This window comes from Dermacentor silvarum, chromosome 11, assembly GCF_013339745.2.
Source record: "Dermacentor silvarum isolate Dsil-2018 chromosome 11, BIME_Dsil_1.4, whole genome shotgun sequence".
Lineage (NCBI taxonomy): Eukaryota > Metazoa > Arthropoda > Arachnida > Ixodida > Ixodidae > Dermacentor > Dermacentor silvarum.
In genome coordinates, this window is record NC_051164.1 from 101,077,808 (window position 1) to 101,100,608 (window position 22,801).

Genomic DNA, 22,801 nt, shown 5'->3' on the forward strand with positions numbered 1-22,801 from the left:
GAAAAATTCAGTAGAAACGAAAAAATTGTCAATGCAGTCGATCAACGGGTGTCGGCGTAAATTGAGCGCCAGGTACAGTTTAATACAAGTACGATCGGCGGGGCTAATATTTTATATACCAGGTGCTGTTTTTAGTTGTCTGGGGATGATATGTACAAATATAGTGTCTGAGGTATGGTTCCAGGGTTAGCGACATGAATTGCACGAGAAATCATGGTAGGCATTTTTTAAATGCCAAATTTATTAACTTTCTCACGAATTCTATTGCAGCACATTTTGCGATTGATGAATCGAATCTGGCGAATTGTCGAGACTCATTTTCTTGGAATGAATTTTGAAACAATTAGTACCTTCGCAGATAAGTGGCGTCAAAATGTATTTTTGGTTACCACGTCTACTTAATTCAAACTTACGTTAACGTGCCGTTTGCTTATAATGAAATATACCTAGAGAAACCTCGCGTAATGAAGTGCAGTCGCGGCGCACTCGTTTGCGTCGTGGTAGAAGTTCTCAAGGCGTGTCTATTATTCCTTGCTCGCTTGTCAGGTTACGAGTTCCAGCTGAATCGGCGGGAATCGGTGTGCACTTCGACCAGTGGAATCGCTGAGGCGTCTCCTTCTGCATCCTACAGAGCTGGAGCCTGCCATTGCTAAATTAAGTTTCTGACTTTGGTAATTAAAATAACTATCGTCGCTTAACGTTTTCCTCGACGTCGTAACAACAACAAAAACAGGGGGAGGGGGGGGGGGGGAGGTCATGAGGACGTCACGTCAGTAGCTTGCAGCACGCTTTCTAGCACCGAACAAACTACTAATGTTACTGTTGGAGCGGGTTGTGTATACACTGCTTCCTGTGAACGCTCGGTTTTATGGACTTTAGAAATGGACATCACACGGCATGTGTTCGATGGGGGTTACAGTGCAGGATAAGGCCAGACGCGTGTTTTTCGTGGCATTTCTATTGCAATGTCATCACTTTGAGGCTAAGTTCAATTTTATTTTCGTTGTCACTATATGTAAGATATGTAATAATTTTTGTGTTAATAAAAATGTAGAAATATAAAAAAGTACCTCATCTTGTTTCCAACCCGGAAACTACTTTGAAAGCAGTTTTGCCGGAGCAGTTTGGAAATGATAGTTTTCATAAGAGTGTTATTCCTTCAAAAAAGTGCAAACTGAGAAAAATAAGTTCAAGGATTTCAGAACATGCATTTTTTTTATTTTAGGACCAAAAATAATTAATTAAAAGCCCTGATCCATTGGTTTCACCATCCTCTTCAATTCGAACCTGCTCTGCGGCAATTGCTTCAAGTCGCCTTCGCTCTTTTTTTAAGCTGTGGAGCAGTCCAGCAACCCTCTCTGCGCTCGTAGACAAGGGTGCCGCAGCCAGAATTATACCCTTCCTTTTTTAGTTTCCATTTTGTTGACCCTCGCACTCTCGATATAAGGCCTCCCTTGATTCAAACGCGTGAAAACCTAACTTTCTATTGTGCGCATTCACTCCGTGTTTGCTTTCTTGCTAGCTCTGCGGCCGCGTCTTGAATACAGCGTCCATGGGCGCTCTCGACGGCGAGCACTCGCCACAGTCATGAGAGGAGAATGCATTTTCTTCATTTCTACGGCGCAGATGGCAACCAAACTTGATGACGAGCTTCTTTATACGTCGGCGAGCCCAAAATAGACAAAATTCGAAAATGTCGTTTTCATAGCAAAATCGAGGTTTTAGCCCCGCATCCCTTCTTGAAGGCAAGTTATAGGGCGCGGTTCTCAGTTATTTGGGATTTAAGTCAATGAAGGCTTTGCCGAGATCCACTGTGCAGGCCCACGGCATGTTCGGTCACGCGTGAAGTGACATCAACGAGAGAGAGAGAGAGAGAGCCAGAGAAGAAAGGCAGAGAGGTTACCCAGGGGCGAGTTGCCGGTTTGCTACCCTGTACTGCAGTGGGGGATACAGCAATTGCAAATAGGGAAAAGAGAAAGAGAGAGAAAAAAGAATTTGGCCGCCATCCCGCCCTGCGAAGGTGAATGTCCAGCGAAGCTGTATCAAACACCACACATAGTCGAGCATTGTATTCACGCTGTTCTTCTGGTGTCTTTAATTTCCGTGGTCTAACCATGGCAGTCTTGGAATCAACTAAATGAGTTGCCGGACGGGTCTCTCCCTTTTATGTATGAAATCATGGTGACGCGTCGCTAAGTATATATATATATATATATATATATATATATATATATATCTGCTGTATGTCTGATTGCAAAGAAAGATATGTCGTTTGCCTTCAATTGCTAACCTGGAGTTTTGTGTTTACGCCACGAAATTTTCCGACCAACGAGAGGTATACAGCTTTGCTGTAAAACAAGAACAGGTAACAGAAAAGGTGTTCCAATCACAGGCGTTCACACAGGCCGGTCTATCTCAAGAAGCGCAGTAGGCTTGCTTCAAAACTTTTGGACTTCAAAACTTTCGGATAGATTTTGTACCTTTCTTTAGCCTGGCTCTTACAATGTGAAGTACTTGTCCGTATACGAGTATGGTGGTCTCTTGTTTTAAATTTTGCACCCTATCCGTGCTTGCACATGCAAGCCTGTCATACGCGGAACGCTAGCCTCCCAAGCACTATGTGTCGCCGGGTACGGGACCGTCGATGTTTGGCACGTCCACGAAATTGACGGTCCTGTTGCCTTCCGGCGCGGACTCGGTCTCGAAGAGCAGGATGGTGTTGATCTCCGGATACGGGCGGAGCAGCACTCCGGGAACGTACAGGGTCACCTGTAACGGTTTACAACAACGCATAGTTTACTAATCTCTTTATGAACCTGTTAATGCATTTTGTATGCTCGTACATATTCTCTCATATATATATTTTTTTCGTAAGAGCTTCATCCAGTAAAGTAGAAAGATGGGCGAGTTGGAAAGGCTTCTTACTTAGTGATCAGCGCGAAAGCAACTCAAGACACACAGGTAGAAGGACACAGGACGAGCGCTGTGCAGCGCTCGTTTTGTATCCTTCTACCTCTGTGTCTTCAGTTGTTTTCGCGCTGACCAATGAGTGAGCTTCATGCTTAATAAGCTAGAGGTGGGCATACATTAGGTAATACTGAATAGCGAATCGAATATATATGTGTTCTATTCGGAGATCGGATTGAATAGTTAATATCCAAATCACTGAACGCACATCGAGTAGTTTCCGAATAATCAGAACTGGAGATTTACCACTCCAAATAGGAAAATCCAAAATGTGAGGGCATCGATTCCTCTCGTTTCAGTTCTTGAGCTACCCGGATCTAACGCATAGCACTAGCTTTCGCACCAATGTGGGTGCAGTATTGATCTTGGGGGGAATAGTGCTGCCTAATACTCGCGTGATACCGATATGTTACCAATAAGATTTTATATTCTGGTTAAGGAAACTTTCTGGTGACCATGCTCCCGGTGGTACTCATATAATCTCGCTTAACTTGTGAAGCTGCCATTTTGCTGAAGATATTGTTCGGTTTAATTGTGATACCTGACTTTTATTTAATACACTGTGAAAAATTTTCACTTCCAAATACTTTGCAGTAGCTGCTGTATAGGAACCTATTTCAGTGCATAGCGTTCTGAGTTTATCTTGTTTTTGGTTGAAATTTAGGAATGTTTCAAGTAGAATACTGCGGAACTCGAGCAATGTATTCAAAGAAGTTGTCTTATTAGAACTATTCGTAAAGCACTCGATTCGTATTGATATCCGATTCGGCGTCATCTCTATTCAATTCGTATTCGATTTGGTTTTTGAAATTACTATTCGCACATCCCTATACTCTTAAAGCACGCTTATGGAGGACTGCGGCATATGTGAATGTCATTATGAACACAAGTGCATAATCGCACTGTATATCGAGATGGAATTACGTGTGCTTCAAGATTATCAGAATATATTAAGGTCACCTACGGTGTGGTATATTCGCCGGCTCTTTCCTAACGTAGTCGACATCGAGCAGTAAGTAAGTAGCAAGTAGGGGTCAAAAAGCAAGCATCACTAGCGTTTGCATCTGTATATAAAAGGCTGCTTGTATCTTCACTGCAGACGATGTTGTTCGCGCTAAGCGAAGCGCTAGCCACCGTTCGCAAGCAGACCGTCCATATTCCAGGGCCGGTATTTTGTAGCGATGCCTTTAAAGTAATAATGCCTTTTCGCGCTTTTCGCGCTTATCGCGCTTTGTCAGTGGTCAGAGCGACGGTCCGCTCGCGTTATCAACGGGATCAGCCGGCCGTGAGCGGTAGATGATAAGACTATTCCAAAATAAGTCATAAGGCATCGCTACAAAATCGCGGCCCAGCTGTCTTCCGTAAGTGCATCGCCAACAGTCATTGCACTGAGACGCTGCCTTGGGCAGCCTCCAAAAGTTGCTTTCAGTGATAATACAGAATGACGTAGAAAATATTGATAAGATTGCGAACGCTCCGACCTTACGTTGTTGGCAGTAATTTTTTTTTCTTTTGGCGGATGAATAATCACGCGAAAGCTACCGCTGTCGTCGTCTGAGGAAGCTGTACTGTAATTCTGCTAATTTCTCAGTGATATACGGGCCACATCCATGATAACTTCACTGTCCACAGGGCTTACCTGTGGCCCGATGCTGGGCCAGTACCGTCCCAGATTGAAGCCGTTGACAATGGCCACGCCTTTACCCCAACCTGTCGGGTCTAGGAAGGTGTCCAACGTCTTCTGACCTTCGGGCAGCACGAACGCCCCGAAGAACGCTCCGGGAGCCGAGCACTGGGACACTGCATTCGACAAGCTGCCGTAACACGCTGATGGATGAGAACACCGTGGCACTGCGTTCGAAATGTCAAAGGCCTCAATCAGGTGTGTCAACACATCGGACTTGTCCAACGGCAGTGGTTCCATGGTCCAGCCAGAGAGCACGTGGTTGTCCAGGGTGACGTTGGAGATGATTCCCTGCGCAAACGGAACTTATGAGCTGTATCAGTTGAACTGTGCTGGATTGATTGATTGATTGATTGATTGATTGATTGATTGATTGATTTCGACTACGGAGGGTTCCTTATCAGTGCACCTATAGCTTGTTGCATGAGCGGTTTTGCATTCGGCTTACATCTGAAAGCGGCCGCCGCACTCATCAATCGAACCCACGACCTCGTTCTCAGCACTTCCACCATTTTATAATCTCCAGCGCAGTCACGATGCTTAGTTTTCTGTGCATTCCGTTCTCAAGACAGTTGGCGCATCTGAATGTTTGTCCTGTAACTCATGTAACTCTTGTGTAAGCAACTGCGCTAACGTAGTTAGGAATTTATAATAATATACGAAACATGGGGCTGACCCTTTTAAACTTGCTCACTGGTGGTGTCTGCGTGCCGGAGTAGTTTAACATATGAGCGCGGAAAAGGGGGTCACAGGAGTGTCATACGAGCTTCTGCATGCAGTTTGGTCTGCATTGAGCCTGTCTGATCGGACGTGCTGTGCATACTGAGTTATTTAGATAGAAAGAGTCACTGACACCAAATAGTTCGATTTTCCATCTTTTGGTGCGGTTCGAAACTCAGCGCTATGGATTTAAAGCGGGGCAGGACTGGTAACATAAGCCGCAAAAGTAAACTGTGATTCTTCAATTGCAAAACGATCATAATTTAAAGTCGGAAAAGACGCAACAACGAAAGGCCGGTAGCCACGTCAGTTCTCAAGTTCCCCCATAAGATCGCCATGGCATGGACGATTTTAACAGCCGCTGCTCGTCTGTCTTCCGAATTGTTAGCGGTAAAACAACCACCTACACTGCATTCAAAAGAATCAGTCACACTGGCGAATTTTGAGAACGCGTACCTCTGCCGAAATAGTCCAAGATACGAGAAATGTTTTGAAATCTGTGATGCGCCACCGACGTGCTAGTGCGAGTTTTGGGGGGAAGCTTTGAAAATGATAGCATGATCATCGTTTTACCGCTTGAAATCGACCTTTATCGACCGAATAAATGAAGATAATGCTTTCACCGGGGTAGTTTACTCGACTAAACCCATAGTGTTGCTTTTTTGTAGTGTAGAGCCTCTTTTTTCATGAGTGTCTGGCTAGAAATAGCTCCACAACCTCGCCTGAAATATGCATTATTATAATGTTATCTCATAGTGGTATGCCTGAAAACCGTCTAAGGAATGTTTACCATCTCGCATAGTAGCCATCTTACTTGTTCACCTGCCTTCACTCTCACCACACTTTTCCACCAAATCAATGAAAATAGAGTATTGACAGGATGGCTTAACATACTAAACCATGTTACTTAAAAACAGCGCTACCAACACAGGGCTACCGAACAGCGCTACCGACTAAACCAGTACTGTTACCTCTTTGTAGAGTAGTGTCCCTTTAACAGAAGTCTCTGGTTACAGCATTGCTCCGCACTCTCTGCCGGTAAGTATACAGTACTGTTATGTCCTTACATTATGATATTCCTGATGCCCCGTCAAACGAATTGCGACCCCCTCCCGCGAGAACCCTCTCACTTCCTCACCTTCATGTCGTGATTCCCAGCTCCGTAATTGATCCTGCCTGTGTTTTCGACGAGAATGGTGATGTTCTCTCCGCGCCGCACCACGACAGGTACGGTGTACACGAGCTGATCTGTGCTCACCACCGTCCGCGTCTGTGCAGTGAACACGTATCCCCTGTTCTTAATGCCCGGAACACTCAGAAAGGCGGGGCTTGCCGGCCGATATGAAACCCGCGTCGTGTACACAGCGTAGCCGTAAGCGTGACCGAGCTCTTCAAACGACAGAGGTCGGTGAGACACGACGGGGGTGACGTACCCCTGTTTGCGCAAGAAATCACGGATAGCGTCAAGCGTCGCGCAAGAGTCCAGGTTCACGGCACCCATCTTCAACTTGGGAGCCGGAACGGGAAGCGTTCCGTTCGGAAGGGGCAGATAGCGACCGACAACTTCCCTTATCTTGAAGTAGGTGTCGTTGGGATCGCCGGCTTCGGTCAAAGGCGCTCCGTAGTCGTAGCTCGTCGGCTGTGGAGGCGGATTGGCGCCGTTCGTGAATCCGAAGTTGGTTCCTCCGTGAAACATGTAAAAATTGACCGACGCGTTGTACTGCAGGATCTTCTCGAAGGTCCTCATCACGAGCCCCTGGTCTACTTTGGCGTGACGGCTAGCCCAGTGGTCTAACCATCCGGGATAGTACTCCGTGACCACAAGCGGGCCTTGCTTCATGGCCCTCCTGACGGTTTCGAACATTGCGGCCACGTTCGCGTTTGAGCCGAAATCAGCTGTCACTAGCGGTCCTTCGACTCTGTCGCACCTGTAGAAGGCGTCGCTCGGAGCGTCAGTCCTAAAGAGAACGACGTCTTGTCCGAGGTAGCGTTGGGTAACGTTGACCAGGTGTCGCATGTAAGCCTTGTCGCAGTACATGTATTGGCCGTACTCGTTTTCCACCTGCACGGTGATGATGGGACCACCGTTCTTGTAAAGGTACGGCTCGACCATCGGCAACAGAACGCTGAAGAACTTGTCCACTCGGGAGAGGTAGGAAGGGTCCGACGACCTGTACTTCATGTTCGGGTTCAACCTTAGGAGCCAGTAGGGCAAGCCACCGTTATCTCTTTCGGCACATATGTAAGGGCCCGGTCTGAAGATCACGAACAAGCCGACTTTCTTGGCAGTGTCCAAGAAAGCCTTTAAGTCGTAGTCGCCCTCGAAGTTGAACTTTCCGGGTTCCGGTTCGTGGCCGCTCCATTCCACGTAGGTTTGGAGCGCGTTGAGGCCCGCGAGTCTCATCTTTTCCATGCGGTCCTGCCAGTACGCCCTGGGGACGCGGAAGTAGTGCAGCGAACCAGAAATGTAGCGGAAGGGCTGGCCGTCCTTGAGGAACTGGTTGTTGGCATAGTCGACGGTGAACGAGCGGCTGCTTGAGTGGCAGCTGGAGCACACGAGCAGCGACGCTACCAGCGTCAAGAGTGCGGTCAGACGGGCCATGCCAGCGGCTCTGTGCTCGTGCCGACGGCTTTCGTCTCGCCCGAGCCGGCCTTGCAATGTGAGCTTGACGGGGTTTCTCGCTTATCGGCGGCCTGAACGCCGGCGCTCGGATGCGGTGGGCGTGGAGTCGGAAACAACTCGAGTGGGATGAAAGATAGATAGTTGCCATAGCTGCGGGCTCCGGCAAACAGAAGACGTGTAGTCGGGCGCTTTGATATCATTGTTGGGATGTAGTATTGAAAGGCCACTTATCGTTTGAAATTACGATAAGTTCAGTTCGAGAGATCGGGAGCATATTAAGCTTGGTACCTCTCATGCCAGACTGAGATCGTGTTGCCTGAAAAACGGCAACTAAAAAGTCGGTCTGAAGGGTAGGCTAATTCCAGTGGCGATGTCTTAGCGTTCAAAACGCTGGGCCAGGCATCGAGGCTTTGCAGCTATTGTGTTTCAGTAAGGTGGTGCGTAAGAAATTGACAGATTCCATTGCGAAAAGTAGGAAGCGAAACACAGCTACGACGGGAGGTTGGCTGAATAATTGTCATGCTACTTGTTAGTTCATGTCGATTTATATGAAGCTGTGTTAATAGTTAAATCATGAATCGGGTCCCCCGATGCGAGAGGGAGAGCAAAGGCAGGGAGGTCAACCAGACGAGCGTCCGGTTTGCTACATTACACTGGGGGTAAGGGAAATGCGAAGTGCAATATATAATGCAGCTGCTGGAGGCACTCGTCTTGTAAGAGCGCAAACCCCGCTTCGTTAGCATCAACGCTTACAGCCATGTTGGTTAACAATGTTTTTGTAAACATGTTTACCATGTTGGTTAACAACGTGCCTGTAAACATGTTTACTTCCTTTAAACATTGCATGTTTTAAGTGGGCGCAGTTATATTTTTCCCGTAACCGCAACTAAATTATATCGGGAAACTTTGACCACTCCAAAGTCCTTACTTGACCAAGTTAAACAAGATTTTTGCAACGACGTCTTACGTCACACATTGCTGTATGTTAAGAAATTAGTATCCGCTGTGTGCACTGTACACGGCTTTTGTTCGTAAACAAAGTCTTCACTTTGACTGCGCCAATCGATACTATTATCCCCGCCATGAGCTAAGACTTGTCATTTAGACTTGTGTTCGTGGAAGCCTAGGCGCCTCTCAAAACTCCACAAATTTAGCGCACTGTACTTCTGCGACGGAATAGCAGAAAGGCTCATTCATCTCCACTGACAACACTATCACAAAAGATACAAGTTCCAGTAATTAAGAAGTAACTTTGGTAACTGCGTACATTTTAAAGACACCCACACCACAGAATTAGCTCTGTAATAGAAATTTTCCGTTAACCTAAAGTAGACATATAGTAGAACCGAGACCGAGACATATATCCCTAGTGTTGGATGAACTAAATTTGAGGTTGAGGATATGGTCCTGCTCTGCAGTTCGAACCTATTACGACCGGCAGGCAGAGAGAGTCTGTTCTTTAAGTCTCTAACGACAGGAAGCTAGCAAAGGGCACTATGAAGCGTCATATTTAGGCGCGCCGCAACTTTTGTGTACCATACGTAGAATGGACTTCCAGCTTAAATGGCTTGTCTTAATAGATTGTAAGTGTGAATTTCGCTCAGTTAAACTGGTACATAGAGAGCCCCGCGTACGCGAGCGGGTGTATCATGTTCTTTCGACTTACCTTTGTTTCACAAAGGCCGCCGTTGTCACGTCCAGTGTTCTCTACGAGAATTGTGATGTTCTTTCCCTGCTGCACAACAATGGGAGCGCTGAAAATTTTTTGATCTTTGCTCAGAACAGCCTTCGTCACCGCAGTCCACACGTAACCTCTATCCTTGACGCCAGGGGCCGCCAATATGGCGGGACTGTGCGGTTGAAACTCGACAACTGTGGTGTAAATAACGTAACCTCTATCCTGCCCGATGTCTTCGAAGGACAGTGGGAACTGTGACGTCACAGTTTTCAGCTTATTGTGAGCTCGCAAGAAGTCTAGCACCTCGCTGAGCGAGTAACACCACCCGAGTTCTACTGGACCGAGGTTCAACTTAGCAGCCGGCACTGGCAATTTCCCGCGCGGTGCAGGCAAATACCGCGCTGTGATATTTCTGATGGCGTAGTACGTCTCCGTCGGGTCCCCGCTTTCATTGAGAGGCGCTTCGAAGTCGTAGCTGGTTGGCTCCGGGATTGGATCGGCTCCGTTCGCGAATCCGAAGTTAGTGCCTCCGTGAAACATGTAAACGTTGACCGAGGCGTTCATCATGAGAATGGTCTCGAAGGTCTTGAGGAATGCCCGCTGATCCACCCTCGCGTGTCGCTTGCCCCAGTTGTCCATCCAACCGGGATAGTACTCAGTGACGACCAGCGGTCCCTTTCTCATGTTTCTTCGCACAATGTCGAACATGTGCGTCACGTTCACCGTAGCTCCGATGTCGGCCGTTACCAGCGGACCATTGGCGAGGTCGCATTCGTACGCCTTGTCGGTCGGGTAGTCAGTGAAAAAAAGCACGGCGTCTTCTCCCAAGTGTCTCTTGAACTGAGCGACAAGGCTTTGCAGGTACGTCTTGTCACAAGGCCCCAAGTTTCCGTACTCGTTTTCCACTTGAACTGTCAAGATGGGTCCTCCGTTCTTGTACAAGTACGGCTTGACCTTGGGAAGAAGCACGTCCAGCCACCTCGCCACCGCCGCCATGTACGACGCGCCCGAAGATCTGCACCTCACCTGGGCGTCGATTCTTCGTAGCCAGTAAGGCAAGCCGCCATTGTCCCTCTCAGAACAGATGTACGGACCCGGTCGCAGTATGACCAGGAGCCCCACGTCCGCAGCGGTGTCGAGGAAATCCTCCAGGTTGTAGCCTCCGGCGAAGTTGAACTGTCCCGGCTCCGGCTCGTGGCCGCTCCATTCTACGTAGGTCTGCAGGGCGTTCAGTCCGGCCATTCTCATCTTGTCCATGCGATCCCGCCAATAGGGCCGCGGGACCCGGAAGTAGTGCATTGAACCGGAAATGTAGCGAAATGGCTCGCCATCCTTGAGGAAGCGGTCGTTCTCGTAGTCTACGGTGAAAGACCTACCAACGCTTCCGGCTGCCGAGGGTCCGAAACACAGTAAGAGAAGCGCGAAGCAGCGCGAGCTGCCCATGGCTTCCCTCTCGAAGTGACCGTATACTGGGACGCGCGCGCGCCGTGGCAGCGGAGTTCGTCCAACGTCTTGTTGGCGCTGACGTCACTTCCTGGCTTGATCGCGCTTTTCGAGAGAAAGAGGGCACGGCGAGCGACTTCCAGATCGCTGCGGGAGAATGAGACATACGACACCCGTGCCTTTTGCCTATCGCTCGATAGAAACACGCACAAAGCGAAAAGGCTGGCTGCTGGGATATCGTGTATCGCCTTGACGTGAGAACGCGCTCCGCACTAGAGCCCACTTCCTGCCCTGATGACAGCTCGGTATTTTAGCTGCTTTTGTGCGATGATATTGCTGACAGTGCCTTCTTCATTATTCTGTGCACGAACGGCTTTTGAACTATTATCGGGAACGTTAAAAACCGTGTCCCGTAGTCCTCGGCACACCCATAAAAACTAGCGCTTAGGATTTGTTAAGGTGGTTTTAGCAAGTTGCAGGCTTTAATTCTACCAATTCCGGTTATCTTGTGATTAAAGCTGTCAATCAGCTTTTATTCTATGCTGGACTATAACGTTACCATATGTTGTACGAATTTACGCGCGCAGGTGTTGAAATAATTTCAGCTGTTTTGATTCTGATGCACAACCTAAACTTCGATGATGCAGTGGGGTACCTGTAATTCAGGGCGTCGTATAAGTACTTACCTCACACTCTTGGCAGGCAAGAGCCCACTGGCTCAGGCCGGCCGCATCGCCTTTCCTGCAACCGAAACCTCTCTCTCTCTCTCGCAATCTGAAATTATTAGTTTTTCGTGATGATTTGTGCCCGCGAAATCGTTGCTTCGCACAATTCTTTATTTCGCGCATTTTTTTGCACAGACGGCCGTGACACCAAGATCGACCGATAAATTCGCACATGCTCTCAGTAATATTGAACGTCACAGCTTGGCAACAGTCTCGTGGAACCATCAATTCCCTGCAGGTAAACGCATAGAGCGGTTGTAAGATCCCACACTGTAACATAATTTACATCCTTACACGTAAAAAAGGGTCTAAATCTGCCTATAACTCACGTCCTTACACCCTTTTTGGTGTGAACGTGTGAATAGTATACAGATCTACTGACGTATTTCCGTCACGGAAATACGTCATAGAACATAATACAAAGAAAGAAACCAGAAGAAAAAGTTCCACAAACATGCAAAATTTAGGAATCGAACCCACGACCTCTCGGTCCGCGACGATAGATCGCCGAGCGTTTAACCCATTGCGCCACAAACGCATTTGCAGAGAGCTACACAGACGCGCCTTATATATCTAACACTCCTCCGTGTACCCGCGCTCTTGCTCGGGGCGGTGCCGCCGCCTACGAGCAGAAAAGAGAAGTACTGCATTATGACACTAAAGCCCGGGATACATGGAGCGAACTTTCTCGACGAACTTCACGCGTCAAGTAACGACGCGGCGACACGACGCAGGATGTTTGCTGTGTTGCAATACATGCGGCGAACGCCGCCGCGCGTTGGCCGCCGTGTTGGCGGCGGTCCCGGCCGCCCGCTTCGAACTGAATTTGGCGTTGTCCTTGTAGAATTCACTTAGTTGGAAGCAAATGACTGCGTAAACGGCTTTCGCTTAGTCTCAGGCCGCTTCGACGACAGAGTATTATGGATAACCTTGAGTAGTTTTCGAGATCGCTTCTCGTTTCGAACGCGTCTAAGCCTAGCGAAAGAAATATCCGATGCCAGCGCCATCTATCGGGGAAGTCGGGAGATAGGCATGACGACAGCATGTGGCCTCTGAGATCAAAAGATTTCTGTTGAAGGTTGTTGTAGAGAGCTTGCACTGCTTGTCTGTTTCCTCGCAGATCAGCGGATATGGGATGTACAAATACAACGCGATTCCTGAGAGATCATACTAGGAACTACTCAATCGGTGCAGAGACATGCAGACACGGCAACACCAACGCGATTGCAGACGACGCGAAAAGGCGCGCGCGCGCGAAACACCAGCATGCATTGCGACCGGAACTAGTGCCTCCTGATTGGCTGTCGTCCACCGCTGCGCGCTAGACGCTTCCGGCGGCGGCGTTCACCCGACGAAAATGTTTGGACAGGCAGATCGGCTGCGGACGGCAAATTTCTTGACGCCGGCCGTCGGACGTTCGCCGCCCGACGAAGTTCTTCGCTCGGACGCCGGTTATTCGCTTCATGTATTCCGGCCTTAACGTGCACCGACAGTGAACGCTTCGGTGGTCTCAGCACTACGACGCCTCGATGCCAGCATTCGAAGGGACGCTGGCATCAAGAAGCACTACCAACGCCACCTAGGTGGCGTTCACCGTACTCAGCACAGCGGAGCGTGGCCTCCGCAATTAGCTCTGAAAATGTTTCTGAAGTTGATCGCGGAGGCTGCAATTACGACGCGCTGTACGCGCTGATTTGACTCGGTGACGATTCAGTTACGTGCTTTGTCTTGCGCGTTGTATTAGTGTGTCAGTTACGTGCTTCGTCTTTCGCGTTGTGCTAGCGTGTGCAGCGTAGTGCAGCTTCCATATGCACGACGGTTGCTCATGGTCATCGACGTTGGTAGTCGTGATGGAGGAGACGTGCCACCAGGCGTCAGCGTGGGTGCATCAACGCCTAAGGGCGCTTTAGCCACAAAACACCAATAGACATTATATATCAATGTGCAATAAACATTACACTACTTCTGTGAAGACACGTTTCACTTTCGTGTTCTATACCGATTCCTATATAAGAGGGATCAACCACATTTTTTTTTCTCCGGCGATGGACCCCTGGCAGCCTAGCCCCGGGCACCAACAGCCTTAACCGCTGTACAAATAAAGTTTATTCCTATCCTATCCTCAGTAATACTGAACGTCACAGCTTGGCAACAGTCTCGTGGAACCATCAGTTCCCTGCAGGTAAACGCATAGAGCGGTTGTAAGATCCCACATAGTAAAATAATTTACATCCTTACACGTTAAAAAATGGGTCTAAATCTGCCTATAACTCACGTCCTTAAACCCTTTTTGGTGTGAACGTGTGAGTAGTATACAGATCTACACGCTTTTTTCACATTAAAGCCGGGTGTAAATAACGTTACAGTAGTGCACATCACGCTTGTGGAAACGGCCTGTTTTCCGGTTGGCTTAGTCTTACTGGAAGGCTTCAACCGTGGTTTCCTCCTGTTGTTGTGCTTGGAATAGGCCCGTCAATGTTAGGCGTGTCCACAAATTTCACCACGGGTAGCTCTGACGGAACTAGCTCCGTCTCGAATATGATAAACGTGTTTTCTTGCGGATAAGGTCGCAGGAGCGAACCTGGTACGTACAGGGTCACTTGTGGCCCGATCGACGGCCAGTAACGACCGAGGTTGAAGCCGTTAACTATAAGCACGCCCTTTCCCCAGCCGGTGGGATCGAAGAAGGTGTCCAATGGCTCCTGCCCTTGCGGTAATGCGAAGGTGCCGTAGAAAAACCACGGTGGCTGAGTGTGCGTGCCATTTTCTAGTGCGTGGCCATGCGTTGAAAGAAATGAGCCAAGACGATCCAGATCTTCCTCTTGAACGAGTGGCACGCCTTCCATTGTCCAGTTGGTCAGTACGACATGTCCCAGTGTCACCTCTGATGTGATGCCCTGCCAAGTCGGGAAAAGAAATAATAATAATGAGGGAATTTGTTATTTTATAGGAACTCGTTTTACTGGCTTGGTTTCATTGCACTCCTGCACTTCGAACTCGAAGGACTGCTCAGCGGCGTTCAATTGCACATTAATGCTTTCGCATTCGTAACTCCATAAGAAATGCTTAGGTGTCCTCGTTTTCTTGTTTTTCGTTTTTTTTAATGCAATATCCACAACATTCAATTCCTTGAGTTAGGACTAAATATAGTTTGCGAGCCTTTCGATATGTTTCCCGATTGCGCTTCTCTTCTTTTCATTTTTTTTTTGTAGTGTAATAATGCATGAGTGCAGCTACAGTAATATTGTATTTATACATGAAGGATCTCAAACATTACGGTCAGCTTTCTTCATGATATCAGTAAACATTATTTCTCTACATCGAAAGAGCTTTATCTAGCGACCAACTCCAATGCACATAATTGAACCGATGCGAAATGCAGAAATGTCGTCTTTTGGCAACTGTTGAACCCTTCATAACACTTTTTTTTAAAGAAATTGGTGGAGCGTGGTACCTTTTCGAGGTAGTTTTGAATCAACACGTCACATATATCTATCTACACTATCTGTCTCAAATTGGGAAATTTCGAGACATTGAAACAATTAAGTGTGCAACCTCTGCACTGAAAAGCGGTTATTATAGTTCTGTAAGCTGCATATCTTAAAGCTCTTCAAGTGGACTAAAGTAAGCTCTTTCTCCGCCATATTCGCTGTAGTCGCAGCATTATTTACTTGATTTTCGGGAGACCCCTGCTCATGCGTTGTTTGTTTCATTAGTGCAACATGCAATGCAATAATATTGTCTACAATAGACTCTTGAGGCATGGTGTTTCCGAAACGGCAATTTGAAATAGTGTCGTTCCTGTTTTGTGAGTTCTAAATTTAGCTCACCAATCATTTTCCGAATTTGCTAGTTCGTCGCACTTTTCTCGAACAACAAACACTTCACACTGCGCATCTAAACACTACATAAACGTGGTGGTGGTGGGCGGGGGGGGGGGGGGGGGGGGGGGGGGCAGCTTGCGAGGCTGTCCTGCCATACTTAGCCGGCAATTGTTCCGCCCGAGCATCTCATACATTTTTAGCGAGGCTGTGTCACCAGACTTTGCCCAACTCTTTGCCCAAGGGTCTACTCTGTCCAAGATGTCGTTATTCTCACGGACTCAGATCCCACTACTACAATTATATCGTGGCGTGCCTTGGAAGACATTTATGAGGCAATCTCTGGCGCTCAAGAACCTTAGGAGCAAGGTATTCACAGCGATATTTCAGTGGACCTCATCACGTGTTGAAATTGAAAGTACTGAGAAGGCTGACGCTCTTGCACGCGAAAGATCTGCTCGCAACAGACGCCAGACCTTATGAATTTCTATTTAATATAAATAAATTTCACTCGGAATCATTCAGCGTTGCCGAGTGAATTTTTCTACGTTTCCTATTTCTCTGGATAAAGGGGACTCGAGGGAAGGCTTCCGTGTAAAGCTTTCGCATCAACACCTTACGCATTGCGTGTCCCCGACCATCAATCACTCTCGTTCGTCCTTTTGTAGCCGGTACGGCGTCGGTTCAAGTTATCTGATAAGCTTTCGGGACAATATATGCTGTGTAGTCGAGCAATACAATAAAGCGCGTGAGCTTATCAGTGCGGAGAAAACGCCTGACACATGCGTACACCTGTCGTCCACACTTAGGGACTTTCAGTGCGCCTATGCAGTTTCGCTCACATTTTGCTCAACGCCTTGACTGATACATGATGTGTCGTCGAAACGTAGTACCTGTTCCCAAACCTGTTCCCAAACAGGTACTACGTGCACTCCCATGCACTTCCTAGGGCTCTTGTGGGCGTGTTTTTACATCTGTAAAAGATTAGCCCCGGGAGTATTGGCCAGCGCTACCCATGGCCGTTGTGGCGTCTTTTCAAAAGCATGCATGACGTAGTACACGAACTTAACGACAGACAACTGGAAAGTAAACCCTCGTTGGCTTTTTAACAGTGTACGTGATAGAAAAATAGGGCTGCTACCAGAATTGCAGCTTGGCCAAGACTGCTTCAATCCTCCGCTACAGCGTCACTCATAGCCCCAACGTTGCTTTGGGACGCCGAGCCCCAGCAGCCAGTTAACCAGTAAAAATTACACCTAGTCATGCAAACCTGGAAGGGCCTATATATTGTTCAAAAGATGTTCGTTCTTCACATATAATCACATAAATTCTTCACATACTGCTGAGCGAAATTGTCGGTCCATATTGCAAGGCACTCTCACCTGCACCCGTATTAAACTCCTTCAAGCTGACGTCTTTGAATTTGAACAATCATCGCCATGTGCATAGAAGTGAACTGATTGTTCAACGGCGAAAAAGTGACCCGTTGACGCTCACCTTGGGGTCGTGGTTTCCTTCTCCGTAATTCTGGCCGACCCTGGTTCTCCACGAGGATCGTGAGCGTTTCTCCCGCCGCCGTCACCACGGACACGCTGAACACTTTCTCGTCCCAGCTGAGAACGCTTCGGGTCACTCTCGTCATCACGTAGCCCCGGTCCTTAATTCCGGCAACCGTCAGTATGGACGGACTCTTGGGCCTAAACGACACCCGCGTGCGGTAGACGACGTAGCCGTAGGCCTGGCTCAGCTCTTCGAACGTCAGCGGATGCTCGGCGCGCACCGTCTTGAGGTAGCCCCGGTTCCGAAACCAGTCCATCACCTCCGTCAGCGACGAACTACGCGTCAACGATACACTTCCGATGTTCAACTTGCGAGCCGGAACCGGAACCGGGCCAGGCGGAAGCGGAAGGAACTTGGCCGTCGCGTTCCGGATCATGTAGTACAGGTCCGTGGGGTCGCCGGCCTCCGAGAGCGGCGAGCCGTGGTCGTAGCTCGTTAGCTGCGGGGGCGGGCGGTTGCCGTTGCCGAAGCCGTAGTTTGTGCCGCCGTGGAACATGTAGAAGTTGACCGGAGCCGTTATACTGCGACATGATCTGCTCGAAGGTGTCGACGACGCGCCGTTTGTCCACCTTGTCGTGTATGAACGACCAGACGTCCTGTCCGGCAGAAAAGAGAGAGGACGCGTTCTGGACCAATGAGCCTCGAGATGTGGGCATGCGTTTATAAATGCTGAACTCGTGCACCCGTATCCTGAACTCTGCAATGCTCCACGTATCAGTTACGCTACCCAAAGTTTTATAGCTCCAGATTATGTTTCAAGCACGAAAACTTAACGCATAGGTTATAGTAGCATTTTTATACGCTCGGGCTGTGTTTCAGTGCTGGAGAGTTTGAAAATCAATTACCGATAATGATGATGTGGTAGTGTTTTGTGGTGCAAGGGCCAAAATTACTAACAAATAATTGCAATACTTATTAGGTATTTACTCAAATTTATTGTTTTCTTTGTACACATGTGCTCTCTATGGCTAAGAATAAAGGCGAACAACTTGTTTTAATTTTTCTTGATGTATTGGGTTAAAGGCTACGTGACCATGTATTCGCATTTGGAATTGTTTCTTGTTTCGACTATATTATTTCAAATGGTGTTTCAAAGATGCTTTCGCCCTTCGTTTGTATTTCTATCATAAAAGAAGAAAGAAAGAATGAAATCGCCGAGGTCAGCACCATCACAACGTCGCTGGATCAAACGAAAATGAAGCTCCAAGATACGCAGCGGCAAACATCACGATTTGGCACAGGTGATACAAAAAAAAAAAAAAAGGATGTCGTATTTGGCTATCCAGCGCACTCGAGTTTTTCGTATGGATGTGCGAAAATTTCGCATTTCGGGTATGAATCGAATGTTCTTTGCTATTTGGTTCGAGAATTCACTATTCGAAGTTACCGAATATTTTCTGTTCGGTTACCCTAACGTATAACAACAGTTGCTGAAGCCTACAGAAAGAAATACCAATGGAAGTGGTGACTCTTGCGTATTATTCTGCTGTCAGCAAACCGGAGCTGTCGCACAGACGCGCCGGCTCCTGCACGAACACTCGCTTGCCTTAGGCAGCGTACGAATTTGATGTCTCGATTCAGGTAAACAAAATTTGTTTGGCCACTCTCACCGTTTTGCGAGTCTTTTAAACCAGTGTGCAATGCTATGGTATTGCACTTATATCCTTCAACAAAAACAGCACTTAACTACATTCACGTTGTGACGGACTGTTCCTTTGTTTCATAACTGTCGTTGTGGTGCAGTAGGTATACGATCAGTTTACGGTTTTTTTTTTTCTTTTTTTTCATTTACAGGCATTTCCACTGACCTGACATCGAGTGCTTAACAGCAATATATGTGTTATGTAAACTTTTTTTCTTCTGTATGGTCTACACGCAGTTTATGTATTTCACTTTGTTTAGCAATTGGAAATAATCGGTATTCGATTTGTCGTCTGTACTTTGTCTCTCGCTTTCTTTAAGCTATACTTTAATAGTACTATCCAAAAATACTGCTTTGCTAATGTTCTATTAGTTCACTTTTTTTCTCGTGTGCTCTTTCTTCATACATCTTTTGTTCCCAATGATTCTTTTTGTATCTTGGGTCCTTTATTGGTTAATGTTTTCTTTTTCTTTTTTTCATTGCATGCTGACATAGATAGTGCCTTTGTACCGCCCCTGTATGATGCATGCCATGTATGTTTGTGCCTGTTTCCTGGGCGCCAGGTGTCCTCAAGCTACTTTTTCAGAACTTTCTGTCTACAGTCCACTCCCAAGTAGACTGGACCTTCCCCATTAGAAATAATTAGCAACAACATAGACAACAACTGAGTGGGACGAATTCATTCTAGTACGAAGGTCGTTTTTGTTGAATATGCGTATTCGATTCGAATCCGAAATTACGCGTTCGAACAGCCATCGTTTTTCGCTATTCAGATGGCGGGATTAGCTAGAGGGGAGGCGGGGAGGGGGGGGGGGGGGGGGGCTTCAGTTATCTCTCATTGTGTTGTATATTATACCGTACCTGTCGGCCGCAGTAGTACTCCGTAACGACGAACGGCCCGTGTGGCTGGGCCCTCTTGACCGCTTCGTAGGCGTGTTGCACCGTGGACTTGGTGGGGCCGAAGTCGGTCGTGACCAGAGTGTCGTCCACGTGGTCGCACTCGTACGCCTTGTCCCACGGCGTGTCCGTGCGAAAGAGCACCACGTCCTTGCCCAGGTGCTGCTGCAACTTGTCCACCAGGTGTCGCATGTATACCTTGTCGCACACGTCGTAGAGGCCGTACTCGTTCTCCACCTAATCCCCCCCAGAGAGAGAGAGAGGAAGCTCTTTATTGAAAGAGCAGAGTGCTTAGCCAGCGTATTTTCGCTTGTATGCTACTCTGCAGGGAATGGGACAAATTAAACGAAAGGCCCTAGAAGAAGGTGGCCTGAAGACAAAAGGTGAAAACAAAAACAAAATGCAGGTTTTGTGATGTTATCGGCAGTAGAATAAGTGTAGGATGCCATGAAGATAGATAATCTTGGTAAAACCCAACGGTTAATGCAAACGAAAATAAAGTCACAATCTTGATGAGCCGAACAAGCCCGAGGCCTGAAGCATCGAACAAGCATCGCCTGGTGAGCAGGGCCAAGCTATCGGCTCAGGCCCACGGCTTCCTGGACTGGGGATGCCGCCCACCTCGAACGATTTCACCGTCGGCTTATTTCTGTAGATAAAGTTTATTCCTCCTCCTCCTTGATAAGCCGAGGTGCGTGGGTCATTGTTTAGACAGCAACCCTATTGACTCAATATATAAAAACAAGAAGTCCGAGGCTTCTATCTGTTTTGATGGTCAAGGGCAAGGACCCAGCATCCTTGTCAATGTCAAGGGGCCTTGGTCGAGGTTTTCTATGTTCATTTTATATCGGTGTCGCTCGTCCCCCTGTAAGTTGGACACACAAGCAAGATGTGCTCTAGAGATTCCACGGCGCCGCAGTTATCGCCACATAGACTTGTAGTGTGGCCATTTCCAAAAAGTAGACGGTTCGTTTATGCAACGTTTATTCTAAGTAAGCCCCATGGCTCACCCGCAGCCTCCTATTCACGCAACGACCACTGGCCCTTGGTTCATGTCAGATGTCTTCAACGCACATCACCAGCTATGGGACTTGACTTTGGAGTCATGGTGCTTCGCTGCACAGACAATGCTCACTCTCTTCCTCTTTTCCATTTTTTATTCCCCTTTCCCTTACTCCTTGTGTAGGGTAGCAAACCGGACGTTCGTCTGGTTGACCTCCCTGCCTTTCCTCTCTTTGCTTTCTCTCTATCTCTCTATTCTAAGCTGGAGACAGAGGGTCTCCAGATGCCGTGGTAGACATTGTGTTAGCCTTGACTGGAGTTCTGGGCCGATGTTGAACAAACACTTGTAATTTCCTGAAGGTGCAGACCATCATGTATGCCGTTCATTGAGTATATATCCGAGGGCGCGAAACACTTTATCCGCTTCATCATCATAAACAGTCGTAATCACCATCGCTATCTGGTCTTAAAGGCCTCTGGTGGTGTAATGCACAAAGGAACAGCGCAATAAACTGGGCATGTCGGGCGGAATATATTCGAAATACAATCTACGTATACTAGCAAAACAAGAAAGAGACAATGTAATACAAACAAATGAATGCGAAATGCGTAAGACATTTATTTTTATTTTAAACGCAATTTAATACAGTCCGTACACAATTCATCCATTGTAAACAACAAACACACTACACAGCCCCAACTAAGCCGTTTATAGCAGTCTTTAGAAAATAACACTTGGAGGCCTTGGCAAACGAAGCGAGTTGATTCCTGAACAAATATGGAGTACTGAGCGAGGTAATCCCTGCCAAACTGGGGCCACCCTTGGCATCTATGCGCACAGATAATGTGAACTTCCCCCGTAAACAGAGCAGGTTCACATCACAGCTCAAAATAACGAAAGCGTGACATTGGGGTCAAGTGGGGTGCTACCTTCGATTCAAAAACCCTTTAAGGCGTCAATGATAGGAAATAAAACTCTCCAGGCCGCTGGAGTTTTCGAGATGTCATTGAGTGCCCAAACTACACAACCCGGCGTCATCTGCGATCGCGGGTTCCACGGTTTGAGAATAGTTGGCAACGTTTGTGCATTCTGCTGTGATGTGCATAGAGAACAAATAAGCGCATCGGTGACAGCGGCGGAAGCTATAGAATCTCTGGTTTTATCGATATGGGCCAAGTCTGAAACAGTTTGCCTCACCTGGACGGTGATGATGGGGCCTCCGTTCTTGTACAAGTACCGCGCCACCTTGGGCAGGAGCAGGTCGAACCAGCGGTCCACCGCGTCGATGTACGTCTCGTCCGAGGACCTGTACTTCATCCTGGGGTTGATCCTGAGCAGCCAGTACGGAAGCCCGCCGTTGTCTCGCTCGCCGCAGATGTAAGGACCGGGCCTCAGGATGACGTACAGGCCGAGGTCCTTCGCCGTTTCCAGGAAGGTCAGCAGGTCGTAGTTACCTTCGAAGTTGTACTGGCCTGGTTCCGATTCGTGGCCGCTCCATTCGACGTACGTCTGGATCGCGTTGAGGCCGGCCATCTTCATCTTGAGCAGGCGATCTTGCCAGTAAGGCTTGGGGATTCGGAAGTAGTGAATGGAACCGGAAACGAATCGGAACGGTTCGCCGTCTTTGAGGAAGCGGTCGTTGTCGTAGTCTACTGTGAACGAGCGGTTGAACTTGACCTGCTCTCCGCGGGCACGCGTCGCCAGCAGACAACACGTGATTGCCGCCACGATGATTAACACGTGCGACGCGGGCATCGCGACGCTTCTATTCATTCTCGTGTTTCACCGCTTTCGGTTAATGCTGGCAGTGAGAGCCCAGAAGATTGCTGAGAACAAAAGGTTTGAGAATGCGCCGTGTTCCTGCGTCACATAGTTATCTCCCCGCTGATATCGATTACGGAGTTCTTCGAAAGACCTGATACGTCGCTTTGTGCGTGCGTGCGTGCGTGCGTGCGTGCGCGCGCGCGCCCGTGTGTGTGTGTGTGTGTGTGTGTGTGTGTGTGTGTGTGTGTGTGTGTGTGGTGTGTGTGTGCGTGCG

General features: G+C 48.0%; 1 protein-coding gene and 1 pseudogene across 3 annotated transcripts; both read right to left on the reverse strand.

Moving 5' to 3' along the window:
• Positions 1 to 1,261: 1,261 nt before the first annotated feature.
• Positions 1,262 to 11,215, reverse strand: LOC119433770 (beta-galactosidase). Of its 3 annotated transcripts, XM_049658825.1 has the most exons (4): positions 6,510 to 8,063; positions 4,815 to 4,942; positions 4,607 to 4,763; positions 2,267 to 2,769 (listed from the first exon to the last, which is right to left on the reverse strand). In XM_049658825.1, exons 1-4 carry the CDS (start codon positions 7,971 to 7,973, stop codon positions 2,617 to 2,619), a joined length of 1,902 nt encoding a protein of 633 aa, XP_049514782.1. In that variant the 5' UTR covers positions 7,974 to 8,063; the 3' UTR covers positions 2,267 to 2,616. The 3 variants fall into 3 exon arrangements, with proteins under 3 accessions (XP_049514780.1, XP_049514782.1, XP_037556946.1); XM_049658823.1 differs by lacking the exon at positions 6,510 to 8,063 and adding an exon at positions 9,661 to 11,215 and having other exon boundaries at positions 1,262 to 2,769; positions 4,607 to 4,942; XM_037701018.2 differs by having other exon boundaries at positions 4,607 to 4,942.
• Positions 11,216 to 14,079: 2,864 nt separating this feature from the next.
• Positions 14,080 to 22,585, reverse strand: LOC119433965 (beta-galactosidase-like; annotated as a pseudogene).
• Positions 22,586 to 22,801: the final 216 nt, after the last annotated feature.

Coding starts and splice junctions, on each gene's coding strand:
- LOC119433770 (XM_037701018.2), bottom strand. CDS start 7,973: ATGGCCCGTCTGACCGCACTCTTGACGCTGGTAGCGTCGCTGCTCGTG. Junction 4,943..6,509: donor CTGGGAATCACGACATGAAG/GTGAGGAAGTGA, acceptor CCGTTTGCGCAG/GGAATCATCTCCAACGTCAC. Junction 2,770..4,606: donor GGCCCAGCATCGGGCCACAG/GTAAGCCCTGTG, acceptor AAACCGTTACAG/GTGACCCTGTACGTTCCCGG.